Below are 23,708 nucleotides of genomic sequence, written 5' to 3' on the forward strand. Positions count from 1 at the left end.
TCCCAAGACCTGATATTCTACATCCCAGAGTGTTGAAAAGGTAGCTATGGAGATAATGGAGGCAGAAAACAGAGAGCAGGAATAAAGGGTCATTCTTGCATTGGCAGGCTGTGACTAGTAGGGTACTGCAGGGATCAGTGCTTGCGCCCCAGCTGTTCACCAAATATATCAATGATTTGGATGTGGGGACCAAATGTAGTATTTCCAAATTCATGGATGACACAAAACTAGGTGGGAATGTGTGTTGTGAGGAAGATGCAAAGCAGCTTCAAGGGGATTTGGACAGTCTTCGTGAGTGGGCAAGAACATGGCAGATGGAATATAATGTGAAAAAATGTGAAGTTATCCACTTTGGTAGGAATAGATGTGCAGAGTATTTCTTAAATGGTAAGAGATTAGAAAGTGTAGTTGTCCAAAGGGACCTCGGTGTCCTTGTCAATAAGACACTGAAAGCTAATATACAGGTGCAGCAAGCAATTAAGAAGGTATGTTGGCCTTTATCGCAAGAGGGCAATTATGAGGGCATGAAAGCAGAGCTAGCTAATGTGAACTGGCAAATCAGGTTAATTTTTTATTTTCATTTTTTATTTTCATTTTTTATTTTATTTAGAGATACAGCACTGAAACAGGCCCTTCGGCCCACCGAGTCTGTGCCGACCAACAACCACCCATTTATACTAACACTACAGTAATCCCATATTCCCTATCACCTCCCTACACTAGGGGCAATTTACAACGGCCAATTTACCTATCACCTGCAAGTCTTTTGGATGTGGGAGGAAACCGGAGCACCCGGCGAAAACCCACGCAGACACAGGGAGAACTTGCAAACTCCGCACAGGCAGTCCCCAGAATCGAACCCGGGTCCCTGGAGCTGTGAGGCTGCGGTGCTAACCACTGCGCCACTGTGCCGCCCATAAGGGATAGGTTAATAGAGATGCAGTGGCAGACGTTTAAGGGTATATTTCAGAATACATTCATTTCAACGAGAAAGAAAAATTCCAAGGGTGGGACCCACCATCCGTGGTTAACTAAAACAGTTAAGGATAGTATCAAACATAAAGAAAAAGCCTATAATTGTGCAAAGATGGGAGGCAGGTCAGAAGATTGGACAGAATATAAAAAACAGCAAAGAATGACTCAAAGATTGATGAGGAATGTAAAATTAGAGTACAGAGAAAGCTAGCTCGAAATATAAAGACAGATAGTAAGAGTTTCTATAGATATTTAAAAAAGAAAAATGTTAATAAAGTGAGCATTGGTCCTTTAGAAAGTGAGTCTGGGGAATTAATAGCTGATAATAAGGAAAGAGCAAATGAATTGAACAGATGCTTTGCACTGGTCTTCATAGAAACATAGAAAATAGGGATTGTGACATCCCAGTATTGGCTGTAAATCAGGAAATGGAAGGGAGGGAGGAACTGAAGAAAATTACTATCACCAGGGAAGTGGTACTGAACAAATTTTTGGAACTGTGGGCTGACAAGTCCCTGGGTCCTAATGGACTTCATCCTAGGGTGTTAAAAGAAGTAGCTGGTGAGATAGTTGATGCATTAGTTTTAATTTTCCAAAATTCCCTCGATTCGGGTAAGGTTCCGTTAGATTGGAAAATAGCGAATGTAACTCCTTTATTCAAAAAGGGAGGGAGACAGAAAGCAGGAAACTACAGGCCAGTTAACTTTACATCTGTCATAGGGAAAATGTTAGAAGCTATACTTAAAGACATTATAGCAGGGCATTTAGAAAAATTCAAGGTAATCAGGCAGAGTCAACATGGTTTTATGAAAGGGACATCATGTTTAACCAATTTATTGGAGTTCTTTGAGGGAGTTACATGTGCTGTAGGGGAAGGGGAACTGGTGGATATATTGTACTTAGATTTCCAGAAGGAATTTGATGAGGTGCCACATCAAAGGTTACTGCAGAAAATAACAGCTCATGGTGCAGGGGTAACATATTGGCATGGTGGAAGTTTGGCTAGCTGACAGGAAACAGAGTAGGCATAAATGAGTCATTTTCTGGTTGGCAAGATGTAACAAGCGGTGTGCCATAGGGATCTATGCTGAGGCCTCCACTTTTTACAATTTATATAGATGTGTTAGATGAAGGGACCACAGGTATGGTTGTGAAATTTGCTGATGACACAAAGATATGTAGGAAAGTAACTTGTGAAGAGGACATAAGGAGGCTACAAAGGGATATAGATAGGTTTAGTGAGTGGGCAAAGACCTGGCATATAATGTGGGAAAGTGTGTAATTGTCCACATTGGCATGAAGAATACAAAAGAAGCATATTATCTAAATGGTGAGAGATTGCGAAACTCTGAGATGCGAAGAGATCTGGGTGTTCTAGTGCATGAATCGCAAAAGGTTAGTACACAGGTATAGCACGTAATTAGGAAAGCTAATAGAATGTAATTGTTTATCGCGACGGGAATTGAAAACAAAAGTAGGGAGGTTATGCTTCAGCTCTCCAGGGCATTGGTGAGATCACATCTGGAGTACTGTGTACATTATTGGTCTCCTTATCTAAGGAGGGATGTAAATGCGTTGGAGGCAGCACAGAGAAGGTTACTAGACTAATAGCTGGAATGGGCGGGCTGTCTTATGTGGAAAGATTGGACAGGCTATACTTGTATCCGCTGGAATTTAGAAGAGTGAGAGGCGACTTGATTGAAAGATACAAGATCCTGAGGGGTCTTGATAGGGTGAATGCAGGATGTTTTTCCTTATGGGAGAATCTAGAACTAGGGGTCTCTGTTTTTTAAAAAAAAAAGGGGTCACCCATTTAAGACAGATGAGGAGAAATTTTTTCTCTGGGTTTGTGAATCTTTGGAATTCTCTTCCTCAAAAGGCGGTGGAAGCAGAGTCTTTGAATATTTTTACGGCAGAGGTAGATAGATTCTTGATAAGCAAGGGGATGGAAGGTTATCAGGGGTACGTGGAAATGTGGAGTAATCAGTTCAGCCATGAACTTATTGAATGGTGGAGCAGGCTCGAAGGGCCGAGTGGCCTACTCCTGCTTCTAATTCGTATGTTCGTAGGATTTGAGTACAGTGGTTCTGAAGTCTTGCTTCAATTGTATAGAACCTTGGTTAGACTGCACTTGGAGTACCATGTGCAGATTTGGTCCCCTTACCTTAGGAAGGATATTATTGCTATAGAGGGAGTGCAGCAAAGGTTCACCAGCTTCGTTCCCGGGATAGCGGGACTGTCCTATGATGAGAGATTGGAGAAACTGGACCTGTATTCTCTAGAGTTTTGAAGAATGAGAGGTGATCTCATTGAAACCTACAAAATACTTAAAGGGATAGACAGGGTAGATGCAGCTAAGATGTTTACCCTGGTTGGGGAGTCTAGGGGACACTTTCAAAATAAGGGGGAAGCCACTTAAGTCAGAGATGAGGAGAAATTTCTTTACCCAGAGGTTTTTGAATCTTTGGAATTCTCTACCCCAGATGGCTCTGGAAGCTCGGTCATTGAGTATGTTTAAAGCAGACATTGTCAGATTTCTAAATACCAATGACAAGGGGATATGAGGATAGTGTGGGGAAAAAGGCATTGAAGTGGATCATCAGCCATGATCGTATTGAATGGTGGGGCAGGCTCAATGGGCTAAATGGCCTACCCCTGCTCCTATGTTCCTGTGAATCGCATAATAGTACCATAATCGGTACATGATTGCACTATTATATAGTGATAGTTAAAGTGCAGCAGTCATGCTGCAAGGAAATATTTATTTCTCCTGATCATATGATGGGGCATCATCAGTTTGCTTGTGCCATAAAACACTTGTAATTTATATTCACTGCATTACAATATCTGAAACTGTTCAGGGACTAATAAATCAGCTGGAATATTATGCATATATCACATAAAAATCGCATTTGTACTACAAATTGCAGGTAGAATGGAATTGATGGCAATGTTATAATTTCTGGGATGAAGTCATAAAATACTGGAAAACAGGGCAAGTCTCAGCCTCTATAAAGCATGTTGATCTTCTTTGTTGTTTTTGGTGCTATATTTTAACATTTATTAACCTATTTCTAACTTTTGCCCCTCTCCTCAGTCCTATGAGGTCACCTGTGTTCCTTTAACAGTTCTAGTTGAGAGTCTGTACTTGAAGCATTAACTTGTCTATTTTTTACAGATGCTAATAAATCTGTTACGTATATCCAGCATTTTCTTTATTTCAGATTTTCATCCTTATGACCTTGGGGTCCTTCTTTAAGGCACTCACCATTATTTCACGATGTTGACACGATCTGGATTCTCAGTTACATCTTACAGTAACTTCCAGCTGCTCTTATAATCTCTGTTATGATGCGGTGCATATGAGCTATCGACACCTTTTGTTGTGCTCATTAAAGCCACTCTGACTTAATGGATGATTGTTGGTTTGTACTTGTAGGACAGTTCTGGAATGAGGCTGTGGAAACGCCGGTGGTTTGCACTATCAGAATATTGCCTGTTCTATTACAAAGGTGAGTACTGGACTGGCACTTACTTATTTTAAAAGACTTTATTCAACATGTTGGATAAGCAGAAGCCAGACACTGACTGACTGTCACCATTAAAACTAAGTGTTAACTCGCTGTAATGCATGTCAACTCAGTCCTTGCCAACAGCGATACTCAATTTATTTTTCATTCGTTTGTGGGATGTGGGCTAGGCCAGTATTTACTGCCCATCCATAATTGCCCTTGTTAGACCATTTCAAAGGGCATTTTTGAGTCAACCACATTGCTGCGGGTCTGGATTCACATGTAACCCAGACCAGGTAAGGATGGCAGATTTCCTTCCCGAAAGGACATGAGTGAACCAGATGGGTTTTTACAACCATCGACAATGGTTTCATGGCACCATTAGACTAGCTTTTTAGTTCCATATTTTTTATTAATTGCATTCAAATGTCACCAGCTGCCGTGGTGGGATTTGAACCCATGTCCCCAGGGCATTAGCCTGGGCTCTGTGCAATGCTGATTTACAATCTTTCATTTTCTATCCATTCTAGCAGTTATAAGCATGGATCATTATCCAATTAATTAGTTTGTGTGCATTCTCCTCATGACTCAGGGAAGATATACCACCTATGTGCTCAGTAGGTTAGAAAGAAAATGTAGGCCAGGGCTACTGCATTTTGTCACTATTCAGTAGCCAGCTTTTGGAAAATGTTGGAAACAGGTTCAGGTTAGGTTGTAAAGTGTGTTCCATTGGCGCCCATGGTCAACTAGGCTGCAGACACTCAATGAATGTGTTCACACATGAACACGGGGCTGAAATCCTGGAGGTGTGCTGGAACATGTGGAGTTATATTCTAGAGTACTTTCAGGGGTGGAGGAGAGAGAAGAACCAGCACTACAAATTAATTCAGCAATTCATTTCATTTGAATGTTGTTAATCTGGTACCATGATTATATTTAATTGCAGATTCTGTCTCTGATAAACAGACATTGCTAAACTAATGACATGAGTAGATCTTCTGTTATCATTGCTATGCTAGTATTTAATTCTGTTGAATGAATTGAAGAATAGGATAGATAATACTGATATCAAATAATTGTAACACTTGATTTGAAAGGAAAAGTGATTGCTAATCTGATACTGTTCAGTGTTTAATAGAATGTGTTTTTAAGTTTGTCTAAATTTGTGTTTTCATCAATGAAAATCTACTTAACTTTGACTTCAATACTTCATGGTTGCCATTTAAATATGTATTTCAAAGCTTTTGAATGTTTCACTTGTATGTTACCTTTATAAATTGATTAATTGGAAAAAGAATCTTTGGGTTGAGAAGAGGAAATCAGCCCCAGTTTCTACTTCTGATTGATATCAAATAGCAACAGTTGCAAACTGTGTGCCTCTGTATGGTTGTTGAACCAAGGTCACCCCAACCTCTGTCATTGAGCTGCAGTAAGCTGACGGCACTTGCCTCAGTACAAGCTCAGAAGCCGAGCTTCAAACCCTCGTCAGTGCATTCACGGAGGTGTATGAAAGAATGGGCTTTAACCTAAACATCCGGAAGACTAGGGTCCTGTACCAGCCTGCTCCCGCAGTACAACACTGCCCCCCTGACTATCAAGATCCACGGCGAACCACTGGACAATGTGAATCATTTTTCAAACCTTGGGAGCCTCCTGTCAGCAAGGGCAGACATCGACAATGAAAGTTAGCATCGCCTCCAGTGTGCCAGTGCAGCCTTCTGTCATCTGAGGAGAAGAGTGTTTGATGACAAAGACCTCAAATCTGGCACCAAACTCATGGTCTACAGGGCTGCAGTGTTACCTGCCGCCCCCCCGCCCCCCACCGTATGAGTCAGAAATATGGGCACTGTACAGGAGACATCTCAAAGCCCTGGAGCGATATCACCAGCGGTGCCTCCTCAAGATCCTGCAAATTCAGTGGCAGGACAGACGATCCAATATCAGTGTCCTCAGACCAACGACCCCAGTATCGAGACACTGGTCATGGCTAGTCAGTTACATTAAGTGGGCCACATGCCTTACACAAGACTCCCAAAACAAGTTGTCTACTCCGAGCTCCGTCATGACAAGAGGCTACCAAGAGGGCATAAGAAGTGCTAAAGGATGTCCTTAAAGCCTCCCTGAAAAAAGGGGACATCTCCACTGATTCATGGGAATCTCTTGCCTGAGACCACCTAAAATGGAGAAGAAGCATCCGTGAAGGTGCCAGCCAACATCGACATACCCAGGCAGCGACCAAGCGCAAACAGCGGAAGGAGCGTTTGGAAATTCGAGCAGTCCATTCACTCGCCTCACCAAACACCACCTGTGGCAGACTGTGCGGATCCAGAATTGGACTATTCAGTCACCTAAGGACCCACAACCCTGGAGTAGAAGAAAGTCATCTTCTATTCCGAGGGACTGCCTAAGAAGAAGCAGGGTTGTTGAGTGATGACAGAATCAAGCTTGTTTTGATGATCTCCATGTTTGAGTAGCATACCGACATTCCCTGTCTGGAGTCATGCTTGGGTGATGTTCGGGATGGCTGTTGGACCCATAGAATTGTACCCTGACATGCGTCACTGACCTCAGAATATGTGGAGATAATTGGATGGGGAAGGGAAATAAGCAATCAATATTCCTCTTTTGCTGAAAATTTGTCTCTGTACAATAAAGAACTGTGTGTTGAAAATTTTTCATCCTGTGAATGTTGTGAAGTCTGAAGTATGCGAAGTAAATGAAAATAATTGTTAATGTTGTAATTTGTTTTGTATTACACAGACAGCAGAGAAGAGACTGTGTTGGGCAGTGTTCCTTTGCCCAGTTATGTAATCTCCCCAGTTGAACCTGAAGATCACATAAGTCGCAAATATGCTTTCAAGGTAGGACTCTATGCAATAAATTTAGCACATCTAGAGATTAAAAAGCTCTTATTGGTCGAGGAATTTGTAAAGTTATCAATTATAGCTTTGAAATGCTGTTTGTAAATGCAAAGATCTCATAGCTAATTTGCCCATTTGGTACTGAACCATACAGATCAGTAACTAATTGATGCCCATGATGTGCTTCTAGCAGTCCAGTCTATTCCCTTAATCATCTGTCAGCCTTAATTCGATCACCTCTAAATCTACAATTCTCTGAAGTGTAGAGTCCCAGCTCTTTCAACCTATCTTGATAACTAAGATGCTTTAAACAGAGAGTGATCCTCCTTTTCAAATCCTCAATATCACCCACCATTTGAGGAGACCAAAACTGGTCACAGTTACAGAGGCTTGACTGAAGTATTGCACAAAAAGTGAATATTACGTTTAATAAATAAAAACAAGAAATGCTGGAACCACTCAGCAGGTCTGGCAGCATCTGTGGAAAGAGAAATATTCGAAATGTCAAAGGTTATAAGCAAGTGAGCCGGGGGTGGGGCAAGAGGTAACAAAGGAGAAGGTGTAGATTGGACAAGGCCACATCTGGCAGGCTGTCGTGTGCCTAATCGGAAAATGAGATTCTGTTCCTCGAGCTTGCGTTGATGTTCAGTGGAACACTGCAGCAAGCCCAGGATAGAGATGTGAGCATGAGGGAAGGGGGGAGTGTTGAAATGGCAAGCAACTGGAAGCTCAGGGTCATTGAGGTGGGGGCATAAGGGGATAAAACTGAGACCTTTGCTGAGTACAGAACGTTCAGCATCAGAGTGGGGGAGGTCAAAGGGTATAGTGAATACACGGCAAGGTGTCAGATCAGAAGGGGTGGGGTCAGAGGGAAGTGAAGCGGAAGGAGGATCTGGAGGAGCATTCGTCCCCATCAGCTGCTGGAGCTTGCGTTCCTTGACATCTGAAAGGAAGAAAAAAAAGTTTTTTGTTAATGCGTCAGATGAGACGAAAGATGAAGTGAAACTGCGGAGTAGAACAGCTTTGAGATAAGGTGAGCCGGTGCTGCTGGAGAGAGAGGTTCAGTGTGTGCATGTGGCGGCGCATAGCACTGAGTGTGGATCTCAGGATGAGGCGAGAGTAGCTGTCCGGGGGACGTTGTATTTCTCGGAGATACCTGTAATCCTGGGTGGATTCAAAGCATGATGGGTGAAAATGCAGTTGGAATCCACGTGGAATAAGTCGGAGCCGGCGGCAGTCACTGAGGAAGGAGATGTGGCTGTGAAAAGTATGCTTTGTCTTGTAGTCAATTGTCCTATATATGTATCCAGCACTGTATTCACTCTAGCTATTGCTTTCCTGCATTGTACATTAAATTTATGCACTAGAATACCCACATCTTTCTTTTTCCACCTCCTTTAATGCTTTTTCCTGAAGAGTATATGTATGTTCAGCATTCATCCTGTCCACAAGCATAACACTGCACTTTTCCAAGTTAAGCATCATTTTCAGTCGTGAACCTAATCCCCCAACACATCAAGATCGTCCGTAGCACTTGAACATCAGCTACTGCCTGACGCTTGCACAAATCTTAGTATCATTCTGAAAATTTGCAGATCATGCCCCCAAACACCTACATTTAGATCAATAACAAAAATATTAGAGAAATACAGTAATTTTTTTTGCTGACCAACCTAGGCTGTATTTCAAAACAACGAACAATCACATCTACGCTTCTGCCAATAAATGTAAACTTGTCACAGCTCCACACCATTATTATTCGCTGTGCAATGGCCCTCACTTCCTTACAGTGTTACAATGTACCATGGAGTGATGGAATTCGGGCATGCACCTGTAGTTCCCTACATAGCGAGTACCTGAGTCGTGGCTGAGTGGAGGCCAGATACATCCCACAGGGGAAGAAGAATGAATCCACTTGTTTTAATGGAACTGTTGGACCGTTGAACTTGCCTTGTTTTCTCCAATTGGGCAACAAGACCAGGAGAGGGGGCAGAACTGAATCCCTGCTCTGGCAACCACCCCAGATTTGAACAGGCCATGAGTGGAGGTTTATGGAACAGCAAGCCTTCCAAGGACCACAGCTGAAAGGATCATAAGTGACATTCAAGCCATTTTATAAATACCACAGTCCTACGTAATGAAATGTCACCAACAAGTTAATGTATAAAGGAAAAAGAAGTGACCCTCGATAGTTTCTCCCACTAAGAGTAGAAGTCTGTAGAATAACAAGCGTGTGCATTAGCTGAAATAATATTTAAGCAATTATAGTGGTAGCGAATCAACAACTGAAGCTTTTACAATAAACTTAGCAACCATAACCTGCCAGAGCAGATAGAATGCTATATCAATGCTGAGTATAGTGAGACTGCAGTGCTTATAAATTCCTTATGTGGATTGTTCTCTGTAAAGACAGCATATTTCCGGCTAGCAAAAAGTCCAACCTGGGAGTGTTGCTTATTTAAAAGATTACTTTTAAGTTGTATAATATATTTATACCTTTTCCTTTTTATAATAATTCAGCAACAACAACTTACATTTATAGCATTTTTAACATCGTGAAATGTTCCAACATGCTTCACAGGAGCATTATCAAACAAAATTTGACACTGCCACATAAGGAGATATAAGGCCAGATGATAAAAAGCTTGGTCAAAGAGGTAGATTTTTAAGTAGTGTCTTAAAGGATGAGAAAGATTTAAAGAGACAGTGAAGTTTAGGGAGGGGATTCCAGAGCTTAGGGTCTAGGCAGCTGAAGGCACAGTTGTCACTGGTGGAGGGATTAAAATTGGGGATGCTCAAGAGGCTAAAATTGGAGGAGCACAGAGGTCTTGAAGACTGTAGGGCTGGAGGATGTTAGAGACAGGGAGGGGCAAGGCCATGGAGGGATTTGAAAACAAAGGTGCAAATGTTAAAAATTGTGGTGTTGCTGGACCAGGACCAATCTCGAGTTGATGGATGAACAGGACTTGGTGCAAGTTAGGACATGGGCAGCAGAGATTTGGATGAACTCGAGTTCACAGAGGATGGAAGGCTAGCCAGGCGAGCTTTGGAGTAGTTGCGTTTAGAGGTGACAAAGGCATGATTAGAGTTGCAGCAGCAGATGATCTGAGGCGGGGGCAGAGATTAACTATGTTACGGAGGGAGAAATGGGCAATCTTGATAGTGAAGAGGATATCGGGTCAGAAGCATCAGTTTTGTGAAGGACTGGTTGTGTTTAAAGCAATAGTATCCACATGTACAATACGTTATGGTCCAATTGTTTCATTAGTTGAATTTCTTGTCACTTTCCAGCTTCTAGAATGATGCTCATTTCTTAGAATCGTGTTGTTGGACTAAAGGGGCTGAATTTTACTAACCCTCCGGCATTGGGGATCATTTGGGGGGGGGGGGGGGGGTGGGGTCCCGGAAAATTCTTCCGGGTGAGGCTCGCCATGACCCCTGATGCCGAGAAGCCCCCACTGCATTTTACCGGCGGCAGCGAGGCCTCATTGCCACCCCCATGCTGCCTTCATTTCAATATGTTAATAAAGATTAATGAATGCAAATGAACTCACCTTGTCCTGGCGCCATCCTGCGCTGATATTCCAGTCGCCCACACCTTAGGAACTCCGGGGAGGGCCGAGGAGTGAAATTATCAGGGTGGGGGCTGTGTGGATGGAGCAGGAAAAACACTTTGTATTGGCTGTGGGGAAGGGTTTGAAGGGCAAATGTGATGAGGTTGGGGGATAAATTATGTGTTGTGAATAAAGTTAAGTTTCGTGATGTAGGCCAAACAAACATTGGGGGCGCAGTTGGGAAAGGGCCTCCAGCTTTTAGTTATTTTTTAAGGAAATGCACAATAATATGACTTTAAAAATTCAGTTTTTTTCTAAGGGCTTGAAGCCCTTCAAATATGGTGCCAGCGCCTGTGCTGTAATGCTGGGCACTGTTGCTGGGGATGGAGCGGTCACCCCTTCTATGTCATTGGGGGTGGCAGTTCCACCCATCCATTTAAATGAGCCCCAAGCGAAATATCACGGGGACTCAGTGGTGTGCAAGTCGCGCGTGAGCCACGCCTTCTTTTAAGCTTGCCACCGAGAACGGCGATGAGCTTATAAAATTCAGCCCAACTTGTATGTGGCTGATAGTTTTGGTGTATGTTGTAATCTGAAACTATGGGATTGTCTTTTTCTGCTGACTAGCTAGTAATCTAGTTTAATTGCTGAATTGCTTTGATACTCTTTTCCTTTTGCAACACACACTGTAGAAACTACAAAATTCTAAGATAGATGTTATGTGTTCTAGGAAGCAATATCCTAATGCTAATTTCGCCCTTTCTCGCCACTCCCTCCCCCGCTCCAGTTATTGAGTCTATCTGGACAACAGTTCTGTGAACTCACACATCTCTCTGAGCCATTATTCAAGTGGTGGCAGTTTGTTTGTTTGATTGTGGAGTACATCCTCACCGGACATCCATTCACATGTACTGTCTCCCCACACAACCTTATAGTCATGGAGTAACAAATCCAGTGGTACTGTCTGAGATGCAAGCCAATTGAACAGCCAACTGGCAAAAAATAAAACAAGCTGAACCTGGGACCTTCTGGCTTGTATGGTTTAGTGTCGCATTTCATTGTGTAGTTACCCACAAAGCCATTAGGGAATGCCATAATTCATTCTTTAAGTAGTGTAATTAAGAAAAATCCACTTTTAATGTAGTCTTACAGCATTAAATTGAAGATTATGCACTGAATGGAATATTTTAGAAAAAACTGTTATTAAATGTTCATGCTTTTGAAATCCATTCCAAAAAAACCATTAACAAGAGTTGTGATGTGTCTACTGATGTAGTGAGATGAATTCTAAGGAAACAGTTGTGGAGTAAACTCTTTTCATCACTTGTCTGATATTGTTCTTATCTGATTCCGCTGGTCTTTTCCCATAATGACTGCTCTTTATCCATTCTCTCCTGTCATTTGGGAGAGGATATTTATACTTCCTTAGATGGCTTCCCTGAAAAGAGAATCTCTAAAATGAATATATTTTTAATAATTTATTGTGCTTTATACATAGTTGGAAGGTTCTGCAGGGATATTTGCGCCTTGTGCTAATGTCTCTTTGTGTATGCCACAGTGCAAACATGCTAAAATATCTCTAATAGGAGAGAGAGTCAAATTCAAGAACAAAATAATGGAATTGAATGAGTCTTACAAATGCATAGAATGTTTTTTGCAAATCACCAGAAATTGGTTAGTTTCTTCCATTTTGTTAGCTTTTCCCCTTCCACTTCCATTTTCTTCCCTCCTCTCCTGACATTCTTGACTCATGAAAAGGTATTATTCTTTAGACACTTGGCCTACAGTATTTTCCTCTGATCATTCTTTACATGGAAGCCTAGCTAAGCAGTTCTTTCTATGGGGTCATTATAGCAAATTTTGATCTGGTCTCACCTGCTATCCGCATGCAATTTTCAACAGGAGTCACTGAATAGGGGCCTTGGGGTCCAAACATGGACAAATGAGCTGAACTCAAGAGGTGAGGTGAAAGTGACTGCCATTGACATCAAGGCAGCATTTGACTGAGTGTGGCATCAAGGACCCCTAGCAAAACTAGAGTTAATGGGAATCGGGGGAGAACTTTCCACTGGTTGGAGTCATACCCAGCACAAAGGGAGATCATAGAGGTTGTTGGCGGCCAATCATCTCAGTCCCAGGGCATCACTGCAGGAGTTCCTCAGGATAGTGTCCTATGCCCAACCATCTTCAACTGCTTCATCAATGACCATCCCTCCATCATAAGGTCAGAAATGGGGATGTTTGCTGCTGATTGCACAATGTTCAGCACCATTTGCGACGACTCAGATACTGAAGCAGTCCGTGTCCCTATGCAACAAGGCCTGGACAACATTCAGGCTTGGGCTGATAAGTGGCAAGTTACATTCATGCCACACAAATGCCAGGCAATGTCCATCTCTAACAGGAGAAAATCCAATCATCTACCCTTGGCATTCAATGACATTACCATTGCTGAATTCCCCATTATCAACATCTTTGGAGTTATCATTGACCAGAAACTGAACTAGACCAGCCATATAAGTACTGTGGTTACAAGAGCAGGTCAGAGGCTGGGAATTCTGCAGCAAGTAACTCACCTCCTGACTCTTCAAAGCCTGTCCACCATGTACAAGACACAAGTCCAGGAGTGTCATGGAATACTCTCCACTTGCCTTAATGAGTGCAGCTCCAACAACACTCAAGAAACTCAACACCATCCAGGACAAAGCAGCCCACTTGATTGGCACCTCATTCACCACCTTCAACAATCACTCCCTCCACCACCAATGCATAGTAGCAGCAGTGTGTACCACCTACAAGATGCACTGCAGCAACTCACCAAGGTTCCTTCGACAGACTCCAAGCCACGCACCATCTTCACGGAACTATATTGCCGTTCCTTCAGTGTTGCTGGGCCAAAATCCCAGAACTCCCTAACACCACCTACACTGGAGGGACTGCAGTGGTTCAAGAGGGTGGCTCATGACCACCTTCTCAAGGGCAATTAGGGATGATCAATAAATGTTGGCCTAGCCAGCAACGCCCACATCCCGTAAAAGAATAAAGAAATAAACCCTGGCTAATTCCCAGTCCTTATTCTAGGCAGTCTGATGCCAATTCTATTTGTGCCTTTTACTATTGCATATTTAGAGGGATAGAATTGAAAAGAAGAGAAGTTATGTCAAACTTCTATAGAACCTTGGTTAGACCACACTTGGGGTGCTGTGTACAGCTCTGCTCTCCATATTATAAAAATGTTGCAGAGGCACTGAAAAGGTACAAAAATCTACTAAAATAATACCAGAACTGAGGTTATACCTATTGGAAATATTGAACAGGCTGTGTCTGTTGTCTCTAGAAAAGGCTGAGGGGTGACCTGACGGAGGCCTTTAAGATTATGAAAGGGTTTGATAGGGTAGGCACGAATATGTTCTCGCATGTGGGGGCGATCAGAACTAGGGACCATAAATATAGGATAGAAGCAAAATAAATCCGATGGTGAATTCAGGAGAAATGTCTTTGCCTCGAGAATGGTTAGAATGCGGATCTCGCTACCACAAGGAGTCACTGATACATCTATCATAAATGCATTTAAGGGGAAGCTAGAAAAACACGAAAGAGAAAGGAATAGAGGGATATGGGGTTAGATGAACAAGGGTCGGAGAATGCTTGTGTGGAGCATTAGCATTGTCATGGACCTGTTGGGCCAAATGTTCTGTTTTTGTGTTGTAAATACTATGTAAGACTATATATTGTCCTGGCTGAGATCAGCTAAATTAGTACAGAATTGGGGTTCAAAGCTGTGATGCCATACTCCTACCCTAGTCCCCTCGTTGTTTCAATGTTTATTGTCACCTTCACGGACGTGCAACATTTTCCGCTGGCTAGGGAATCAATGGCATCACTGAGTTCCGATTTGGTTGGCTGTATGTCCAGCTCATCCATGACTGGTAGAGGCTGGGCTGCATTGAGGGCAGTCTCAGTGACAGCATTCTCCCTGGAGTACAGTTCTAGGTAGTGCTCAACCCAGCGGTCCATCTGTTTGCGTTGGTCAGTGATTATGTCCCCTGATTTAGATTTGAGGGGGGTGATCTTCTCCAACTGAGAGGGAAAATAGGTGTTCAAATCCAGATTTGGCAATATCACTCTGCTGGGAGGTGCAGGACAGTCTAGTTTGACTCAAACTTTGCTTACTGCTTTCGTTTTCCCTAAAGCAACTTGCCCGAGGTTCGGATTTTGCCATATTCTGTTGCTGCGGTAGATGTAATCAAATTTTTCATGATTATTCTGACTGACAACACAAATAAAGGAAAAAGAAAAATTGAAATTACTAGAAATTCATTTCTTTCTGATACTGAATAAATTATTGTGTATTTCTGGCATACACTTTTTATGTCCTCCTTTAGACTTGTTTGTAGCTAGCTGTGGGAATCTGCAGCACTCTCAAACTTTAAAAATAAAATAGCTAAGCTACCTGTTAACTTGTGACCCTGGAGTGACATTTGTGAAAGTTGTGCTCTTTCTTATTTACATTGTTTCAGTATTTTATTCCCTAGAATTCTGCAAAAATATTACCGATCGACAAAAGCAACAATGTTCTTCTCGATTATGCGCCGTAATATTTTGTGGTTTTGTTTTGTGTTCAATGACTATCCTCTGATTTATTGTGAAGAATCCAGACTTGGAATACATTTAAATATGAGCGTGCATGAATCATGTGTGCACTGTCCACCTTCAAAGTCTGTAGATATAGTGTGCAGAAATTTGAACAGTGCTGACAAATATATGAACAAAGAGCTGAGTAAATCATTTTTGAAACCAAATTAGAAATTATAGTTGATATTCATGTTGCACTCGAGTCATACTAAGACTAGATCACAAGATTATTTCAGATGAAGAAGGCCATTTGGTTCCATCTTTCCACAACAGCAACCCCACCATAATCTTGCAATATCCAGTAGGCTGCACATTAACCTTTCACCTCTGAGACTTTGGTTCAAATTCTGCCTAGATTGATGAGATGAGAGCCTCTGTCAATTCCTTGTAAGGGCTACATGTGAAATAGGGCAACATGTGAAATGGGAAGCCTCAACCCAGTTCCTATTATGTATGAACCTACAAACCAACACTACCCACTAAATTGGCAGTCACACCTAAATTGGTAATCTCACTCTGAGATGGTGAATAGAACAATTGACATGAGAAATACAAAATATTGCATTGATCGCTGGTCAGTGTAATGAGTTCTTTATGTTGTCTGATGCAACATAAATGAGATGCATGGAGTCCAATTTGTTGAAGATCTCAAACAGGTTCATTACAGCTAAATACTATATACAGTACAGAGCTAACTATTTACAGAAGCTTACTCTGGGTGTTACAGTTGCAGAGTGACTCTGGCTCTGAGTCACAAGACTGCATCCTGGTAGCTCATTAGCCTACGCAGCTCTTAAAGACAGTCATACCACATCCCTTTCTTTCCAAAGATAAGTCCTGTATGCTAAAAGTAAAAACATGCAAAATTAGATAACATCAAAATTATTTACACGTGGATAGAGAGTGTGAAATTTATCCATGCAGAAACTTAAGAGTCCACATCATTTTGGTGGTTTGACAGCTCTTGCTTGGAGAATTTGCATCTCAGCTGTTTCTGTTTTTTTACGGAGATTTCTTCTTTTCTGCATTCAGTTTCTGTTTCTCTGCCTTCAGCCTGCTAATGTACTCTGTTGCTTTTCTCAAGATGATAACTTTTGAGGCCTTGTCATTCTTGGAAAATTCTGGCACCTCATCTTGAAGAACCAACAGACAATGCTTCAACTCATTCCTCTGCTGGCTCCTCAGGGCATTGTGTGTCCATTGCCTCGCTCTCATCCTCCACGCCTGAAGGTATTGGGCTCAAGGTCAAGGACTTGTTGGGGGAAGAGTATTTGGTCTCATAGAGGTCCCTGTCTGTTCTGGCTCATGTTTGTTCTCACGGTTCTCTGGATAGCAGAGTTGAAGGTGCGGCATAGTTGTGATCTTGCTGGGTTTCCAGACTGCACCGTTTGATGCTGGCCAGAGTCTGGCAGCGGGTTTTGGTCCATGGATATTTCCCCCTGGGAATGCTCCCCATTGTCCACCTTTGTTTCTCAGTAGTGACACCGTCAATCTCCTTTTCTGAATCGCTAGAGCACGAAGAGACACTGCCTGTTGACAGAGAACTTTCACCATCTGAATTTGGATCTTGGTTCTTTTGATGTGGTATCTCTGAGAAGGGACTGATACTCTCCAAACCAGAACTATTTCGATCCTGGAGGGACTGTGATTCAATGTGGGTACCCTTGGTCTCTTCTGCTGTAATTGGTGACCTCGTGGATGGTCACTATGTTGAAGTCCTTACACGCTGGTAATCCTGCCACTGCTGGTCCGCTTGTGTCTACAAGGTAGAATGTTTGTGGTTTCCATGCTGACTTATCATAGCTGCATTGCATTGTTAGTGTGCCACTGCAAGGAATGGGTGACCCATTGTATGCGGATAACTTGGCAGTTTTCAGTTGTATCATTGATTTCCAATGACTCCTATACATATCTGAGTATTCGGACTGGTAGGATATTTGCACTAGCACCAGTGTCAATCTTGACCCTTAGTGTATGTTTGCCAGATTTCTTTGGGCATATGATGTTAATGGTGCCGAAAGCTTCCAGTTGTTTGACTTCTTCAACATGATGTGTCAGGTTCACAATGTGGAACATCTGTTTGTCTTCTGGCTGAGAATTATTCCTTGTTGAGTCTTGTCTCAGGTCTGTTTCACTGTGGACTTCATGTATCGGCTTGCGTTTATGCAGGTCACTGGCACTCTCCTTGCTGCTGTTGCCCTGTTGCTGCACCTGTCTTCTGTTTGTCTGTGCCCTGCTATGGCTTCTGGCTGCATCTTTGGAGCCAGATTTCATGCATAGGCAGGCTCGGTGTCCTTTTGCACCGCTTGCCTTGCACAGATCAAGAAATGTGGGGTAATGTCACCGTGAATGAGACAGACTGCACTTGCCACAAAGCCTGCTTGCTCTTTTCGACCTGGTTATGGTCCTGATACTGTTGGCTGCACCTAGTGCTTGCAGGTGCTGTTGTCCAGCTACAATGGCTTCGTATTTCCTGTGGCTGTTGCCTGTAGGACAGGCGGTGAATTGTAAAATCCACTTGTAGTCGGAGTTGATCATCTAGCATTTTCCATATCTTTGCGGGATCTTTCTGGTCATTGTCAGATAGTCCAGAGGTGTTGTTTCTGTGTAATATCTCATTTCCAACTGCTATTAGTATTTTTACAGCCTGCTTTTTCTGATTCTATAATTCTTTGGTCTGTGAAGAATAACTGCATTCTTTGTTTGAACAGTTGGAACTCGGATATGATATCCAAGGCCTTCCAGTTCATGCTGGAAAATTTGGTATCCATATTTCTGCCCTTTTGCTTTAAAACTTGTTTTAAGACTTGTTCTATGACTCTGCACTGTTAAGAGAAACTCTTATTTATACTAGCTGCTTTGATTGACAGGTGCAGGTGTTTGCTCGTGCTGTGTGTTTATCATGCTTCCAGCACTTAAGCCTGTTCTGTTTACACAGCTGTTCCAATAGGCAATTCAATGGTTTTGTTTTAGTTTGTTCTTCACACTTGAGTGGTTTTATGTTTTTTTTACTGTGGCTTCATGAATGTAAGCTTTTATTTATGCATGCGTAGTGTAAAGGTTTTTTAAAAAAAACTTTGGCTGCATTGATCTCGGTTTTCCAGCTTTTTTTTCTCATGGACGCCTCCTGTTATGGCACTGACCTCGATCAGCTCGGGAAAGGCGTCATGTCTTCACTGTTTTTTTTTCTGCATGGAACTTTTGAAAAAAAAAAGTCTTTTGAAAGACTTCAAAGCTTTGTTTTTTAAAGCTGGTTCCCTTGACCGCCGGCACAGTGACTCACTTGATTTACTTGCCTGTCGTTCTGTGCTCTGTCTTCTATAGCTTAAGGTAAGTTTTTCTTTTTTCACTGTTTGAGCCTGTATTTTTCTTGAACCTTCTCTACTGGCTGTAGGAAAGGTTGTTTTCAATGCTGCTTTATCTGTGGTCATCAACCTCAGACATGGCCTTCTGACCACAGCTGCCACCATATAATGAGTTCTTTACACTGAGGCAACATACATGAGATACGTGAAGTCCAGTTGGTTGAAGATCTCAAACAGATTTATTACAGCTAAATACTATATGCAATACAGAGCTAACTATTTATAGAACCTTACTCTGGATGTTACAGCTGCAGAATGACACTGGCTTTGAGTCACATGACTGCCTCCTGGTACTTGGCTCATTAGCATATTAAGAACTTCAAGGGATATCACTTTTAAAGACAACCATACAACAGTCAGTAGCTGGAAATGGAGGCTATTGAGAGTGGAGAGAGTTTTATCCTATATTTAACTACTATACTTGACTTGGTTTGTTTGATGCTGATACTGGGTGCCTGAAATGGTGGAAGCTATTTCCTTTTGCTGATAAGCACAAAATTTACATAACATATTTTTAAAAATGTAAAACAAAAGTACAGTAAGGAATAATATCAAAAACCTAAAGAGCAGCAAGAAGAGAGCAATATGTGGGATTATAACATATTAAGGATAATGTAACAAATGAAGGCCAGGCACTTAAGGGAATGTGCTGCAAAGACCAAAAGTTACCTGAGACCCTTAATGCCTTGCTAACAAACACAGTCTTGATAATGAGCTTAGCTGTCAGAGTGGGGTTTGTTCAAAACAAACCGAAGGAGCTACAGCTTCGGGGGCAACTAAATCACTTGGATAAGTGTTTCGGAGTAAATCAAAAAAGGCCAAAGTAGTTTGCTGTGCAACACAGTCTATCGGTTCTTGATAATTTGTTATCCACAGCTTCCTGGTTGATTTTCATTACAATAGATTTGTGTGCAGGTGACCAATATAAATTAACATTTAGACCCCAGTCTTTCTAGCGAGTTAATTTGATATGATTGTTACAATTGTGGTCAACTACAAACTGGTTGAGTGGTGTTTAGATGTTTGGGTCAGTCGAATATCAATCTCCAGCAATTTGCTGCCACTTGGTCTGTGCATTGGGCTGGTAGCTAAGTGCTGCATGGTGCATGAACTGCACTGAGCAGAGCACAATGTCAATCTTACAAAATATCATTCTGTTTGAATCATTCTGATCATAATCAGCTATGTTGTATGCAGGGTCAAAAGTGGGACAATTAAAATTGAATTATTAAGAGCCTTTTTTAAACTAAGGCTGGGAATCTATGATGGATTGTGTATATTGTGAAGGACTTGCATAGGAACAGGAATGGGCCATTTAACCCCTTGACTTGGGTGCAAGAGATCAAGCATCCTGAAATAGTACATTCTAATGGAGATGACCCTTTTGAACTCGTGTTGGCATTCTATTAGAATACTTATTCAGCAATTTTACTCAGTTTGTTAAATGAATGTTTTGGATCCTGCGCATCAGATTAAGCAGATTTCATTGTTGATAACGGCTCATTGTGTCTGTAATGACAATGACAATAATTATTTAGTTTCTCATCAGCATTTCTTTTTTTGGAGGGAGGGAAGGAAAATGGATTCATTTAGCAAATATAATATATATACATATATTGACCGAAACGAGAGCTTGTGACAATAGAATTAAAATCTCAAAGATTGAAACAGGATAGTTGAATCTGTTTATAGTTTGGAATGTGTATGTTATTACTGCATTACATGAACTAGATTTTAGAAGTTTAATCTGTAATTTGAGCTCTAAAAATGTGCTTTGATTTATGCAAATGTAGTTAAAATTAATCTTGGGCTCACATTTTACAAAAAAAATGTTTAAAGTATTTAAATTGTAACGTCACAAGCAGGAACACAATTGACTGCTGACCTTGGTTGTAATTTCCTGAATGACTGTCAGTTCACGTTAACAATTTCCCTGTGGAGATTAGTTTTAACTGTGTGTGATTATGGGACAAGATCCAATTGTAGGACAGGGGCATGAAACATTGCTGCAGTCCAAGCTGTAGCATTGAGGTGAGGTAGCTGCCAGTGGTATGTGTATCATAAGTACACATTATGGACTAGCTTACTAAATGATGTGCAGGAAGAAATTGTAAAGCCGTAGACAATATTATAGCAGCAACCTATTAGGAAATGAAAAGACTGAATCCATTGTCAGTCAGAATATGAATGTATTGTGCAGCTTTTATGGCATCAGCATTATAGTTTGGTTCAGCTTGTAACGTCGCAGTGAAGGCTTATCAAATATTCAACACAAGCAGTGAATGTTGTTAATGCAAGCAGTGGATGTCAGCAGAAAGTATGGAACAGGTAAGCAAAGAAAAGGCTAGAGAATACCTAGGTAATTGAAATTATTTCTGAGGGCAAAGTGATGCTTGTGTGCTATGCATTGTATTGCTTGCAGTAGTTTTTTTTAGTTTAAAATACCAAAGGTCTTTTCCTTATTGCTACTAATAGGCCTTCAGTGTAAAAAAAATTTATTTTTAACCGGTTCCCTCTACCTTTTTCCTCCTTTTAAAGCTGATTCCTGCTGGGGTACAGTTCCGTGGCTGATTTCTGGCAGTGTACAGTTCCATGGGTGCCAGCAATCGTCCAGTATCTTGCCCGTGTGCCCACTCTTCATATGGGAGAGTTGGATAGCTATTTGATCATGGAAGACAACAGCCGAGCCTGATCTTGTCCTCACCCAATGTTCACACATTTGCACCTTTTCTGTTGGGATTCACCAGATTGCAATTAGAGGTTCTGGCTATTTTCTCTGCTCTTTAGTATTTTGAAATGAGCTGCCATTTTGTTCAAAATTTAGGTTTTTGACTTTAAATTGCATTTGCATTGATCTACAAAGTTCAGATCAAATACATTTTTAAAAACCACCTTGCCCCTCCTCTGTTTGCCCCCCCCCCACCCCCAGCAAACACCCAGCATTGTTAGAGCTGTCCTCATTTCAGATGAAAAGAAGTGTGGAAATTAGATGCAAGGTTACGATTCTACAGAATTTATTTGCAGTAATGAATTTAAGTGAACTGAAAATTCAATGAAACACTGGCTGTAATCTTATTCTGGTAAAGTTGTGGACTATGAAAAAGTTTCATAAAATGTAGATCAGTTGATTCAGTTAGTTTTGTAAATAAACATTGTCAATTATTTTTATTCTTAAAATTAAAAAACGAAGGTACACAAGGGAGTCACTGAGGGATGTTTATATCTATACTTGTCATCATGCTAATAATTAATCTCTTTTTTTTCTGGAGCCATTAGTTGCAGGTTGGTTACAAATCAGGCTAAAAGTTAACATGTCAGGCTGCAAGGATCTTGGTTTGGATGAGCAGGATGTAGAATCAGTATGGGTGGAGAAAAAAACAAAGGTCAGAAAATGCTGGTGGGAGTTGTTTGTAAGCCCATAAGAGTAGCTATAACTTTTGGACAGAGAATTAATTAAGAAATAAAAAGGAGCTTGTAACAAAGCAATGTTATAATCGTGGGGGACTTTAATCTTCATATAGACTGGACAAATCAAATTGCCAAAAGTAGTTTGGATGACGAGTTCATTGAATGCATTCGAAACAGTTTCCTAGAACAATACATCATGCCACCAACCAGGGAAAATGCTCTTTTATTTAGATCATGTTTCATATAATGAAGCAGGGTTAAAAAGCAAAGGCTGTGCCACATCAGTATGTTAAAACGGTATCACAGCTGGGATAGGGACAAACAAGCACAGGCAGTCAGGAAAGAGGAGGGTGCAAGGGACAGTAAGACTGAGTTAGAGGGAGGCCGGGAGGATTTGCAAATTGAACCTCCTACCATCTGGATAGCTAACACTGAAATGTTAGCAAAATTAGACACCATATTCTCCTATTTAAACACAGAACAGAGAGGAGACCTAACAAGGCTGCTCACAGTGTTTAAAAGAATCTGCAGGGACAAACCAGGATGTACAACCCTAACCCTACATAATGTGGATGTAGGAGGGACCTCTCCCATAAAACAAAATCCCTATCGCCTAGGTCCCAGAAAACTGACCCAGGGCCGGGACGAAATTCAGACGGAAGACCTAGAAATTAAAGATTTAAATTCTGAAGGGAGACACAGAAAAGCTTACAATCCAAAGGAAAACCCTAAGCCCAAAAACATTTCTGTGGCAGATTTGGAGGGTGGTGGTGACTGCAAGTGAGGAGAAATTGTGGGCCAGGTTGGATGAGCTGGAACAACAGGAAGAGATGCAGGATGAAATTGATAAGTGGTCTCAAGCTGCAAGGAAAATAATCCAGCACTGGGTTAAAGTACAAAATGACTATGAAGCTATTCAAGGCAGTCTTCAAACTTTGCCTGACAAAGTGTCTTATGATATGGTGCCATTTGACCCACTTGTATTTATGCCAGGACAGCTAATCCACACAAATGAAGTCACCATTTTCCTAGGTGACAATTGATTTGCAAAGTGCCCTGCCATGCAAACTATTGGCCTGGTGGAGCACAGTAAAACCATCTACAAAAATCACCAAATGATCTTCACAACATTATGAATCCAGGCATGAGTTCACTGATATAGACAAAATAGAATATGGAGATGCAGTCTAACAGGGAAGATATATCCCTGTGTCCCAAAAACCTCTCCTTGATTAGTTTTAAAGGACCTCTCCCCTCGTGTCCATAAACTAATTCAAAGTGAATAAAGCCAGTTGACTCATTGGGTGTCTCAAGTAGAAAACAGAAGAAATCCCAGCCCTTTGTCCCAGTCATGGGCGTACTCATAGCAGTATGCCCTGATCATTGTCTTTAGCATCT

At 41.6% G+C, this 23,708-nt stretch overlaps 1 protein-coding gene across 6 annotated transcripts in view; it reads left to right on the plus strand.

Moving 5' to 3' along the window:
* Positions 1–23,708, plus strand: part of plekha7b (pleckstrin homology domain containing, family A member 7b) — a 549,182-nt gene that overhangs the window by 369,327 nt on the left and 156,147 nt on the right. For all 6 annotated transcript variants that reach the window (XM_068046273.1, XM_068046275.1, XM_068046276.1 and 3 more), the window contains 2 exons: positions 4,415–4,487; positions 7,248–7,348. In XM_068046273.1, coding sequence (XP_067902374.1) covers positions 4,415–4,487; positions 7,248–7,348 — 174 coding nt within the window. The remainder of the gene's footprint in view (positions 1–4,414; positions 4,488–7,247; positions 7,349–23,708) is intronic.

The sequence above is a fragment of the Heterodontus francisci genome, chromosome 14 (assembly GCF_036365525.1).
Source record: "Heterodontus francisci isolate sHetFra1 chromosome 14, sHetFra1.hap1, whole genome shotgun sequence".
Classification (NCBI taxonomy): domain Eukaryota; kingdom Metazoa; phylum Chordata; class Chondrichthyes; order Heterodontiformes; family Heterodontidae; genus Heterodontus; species Heterodontus francisci.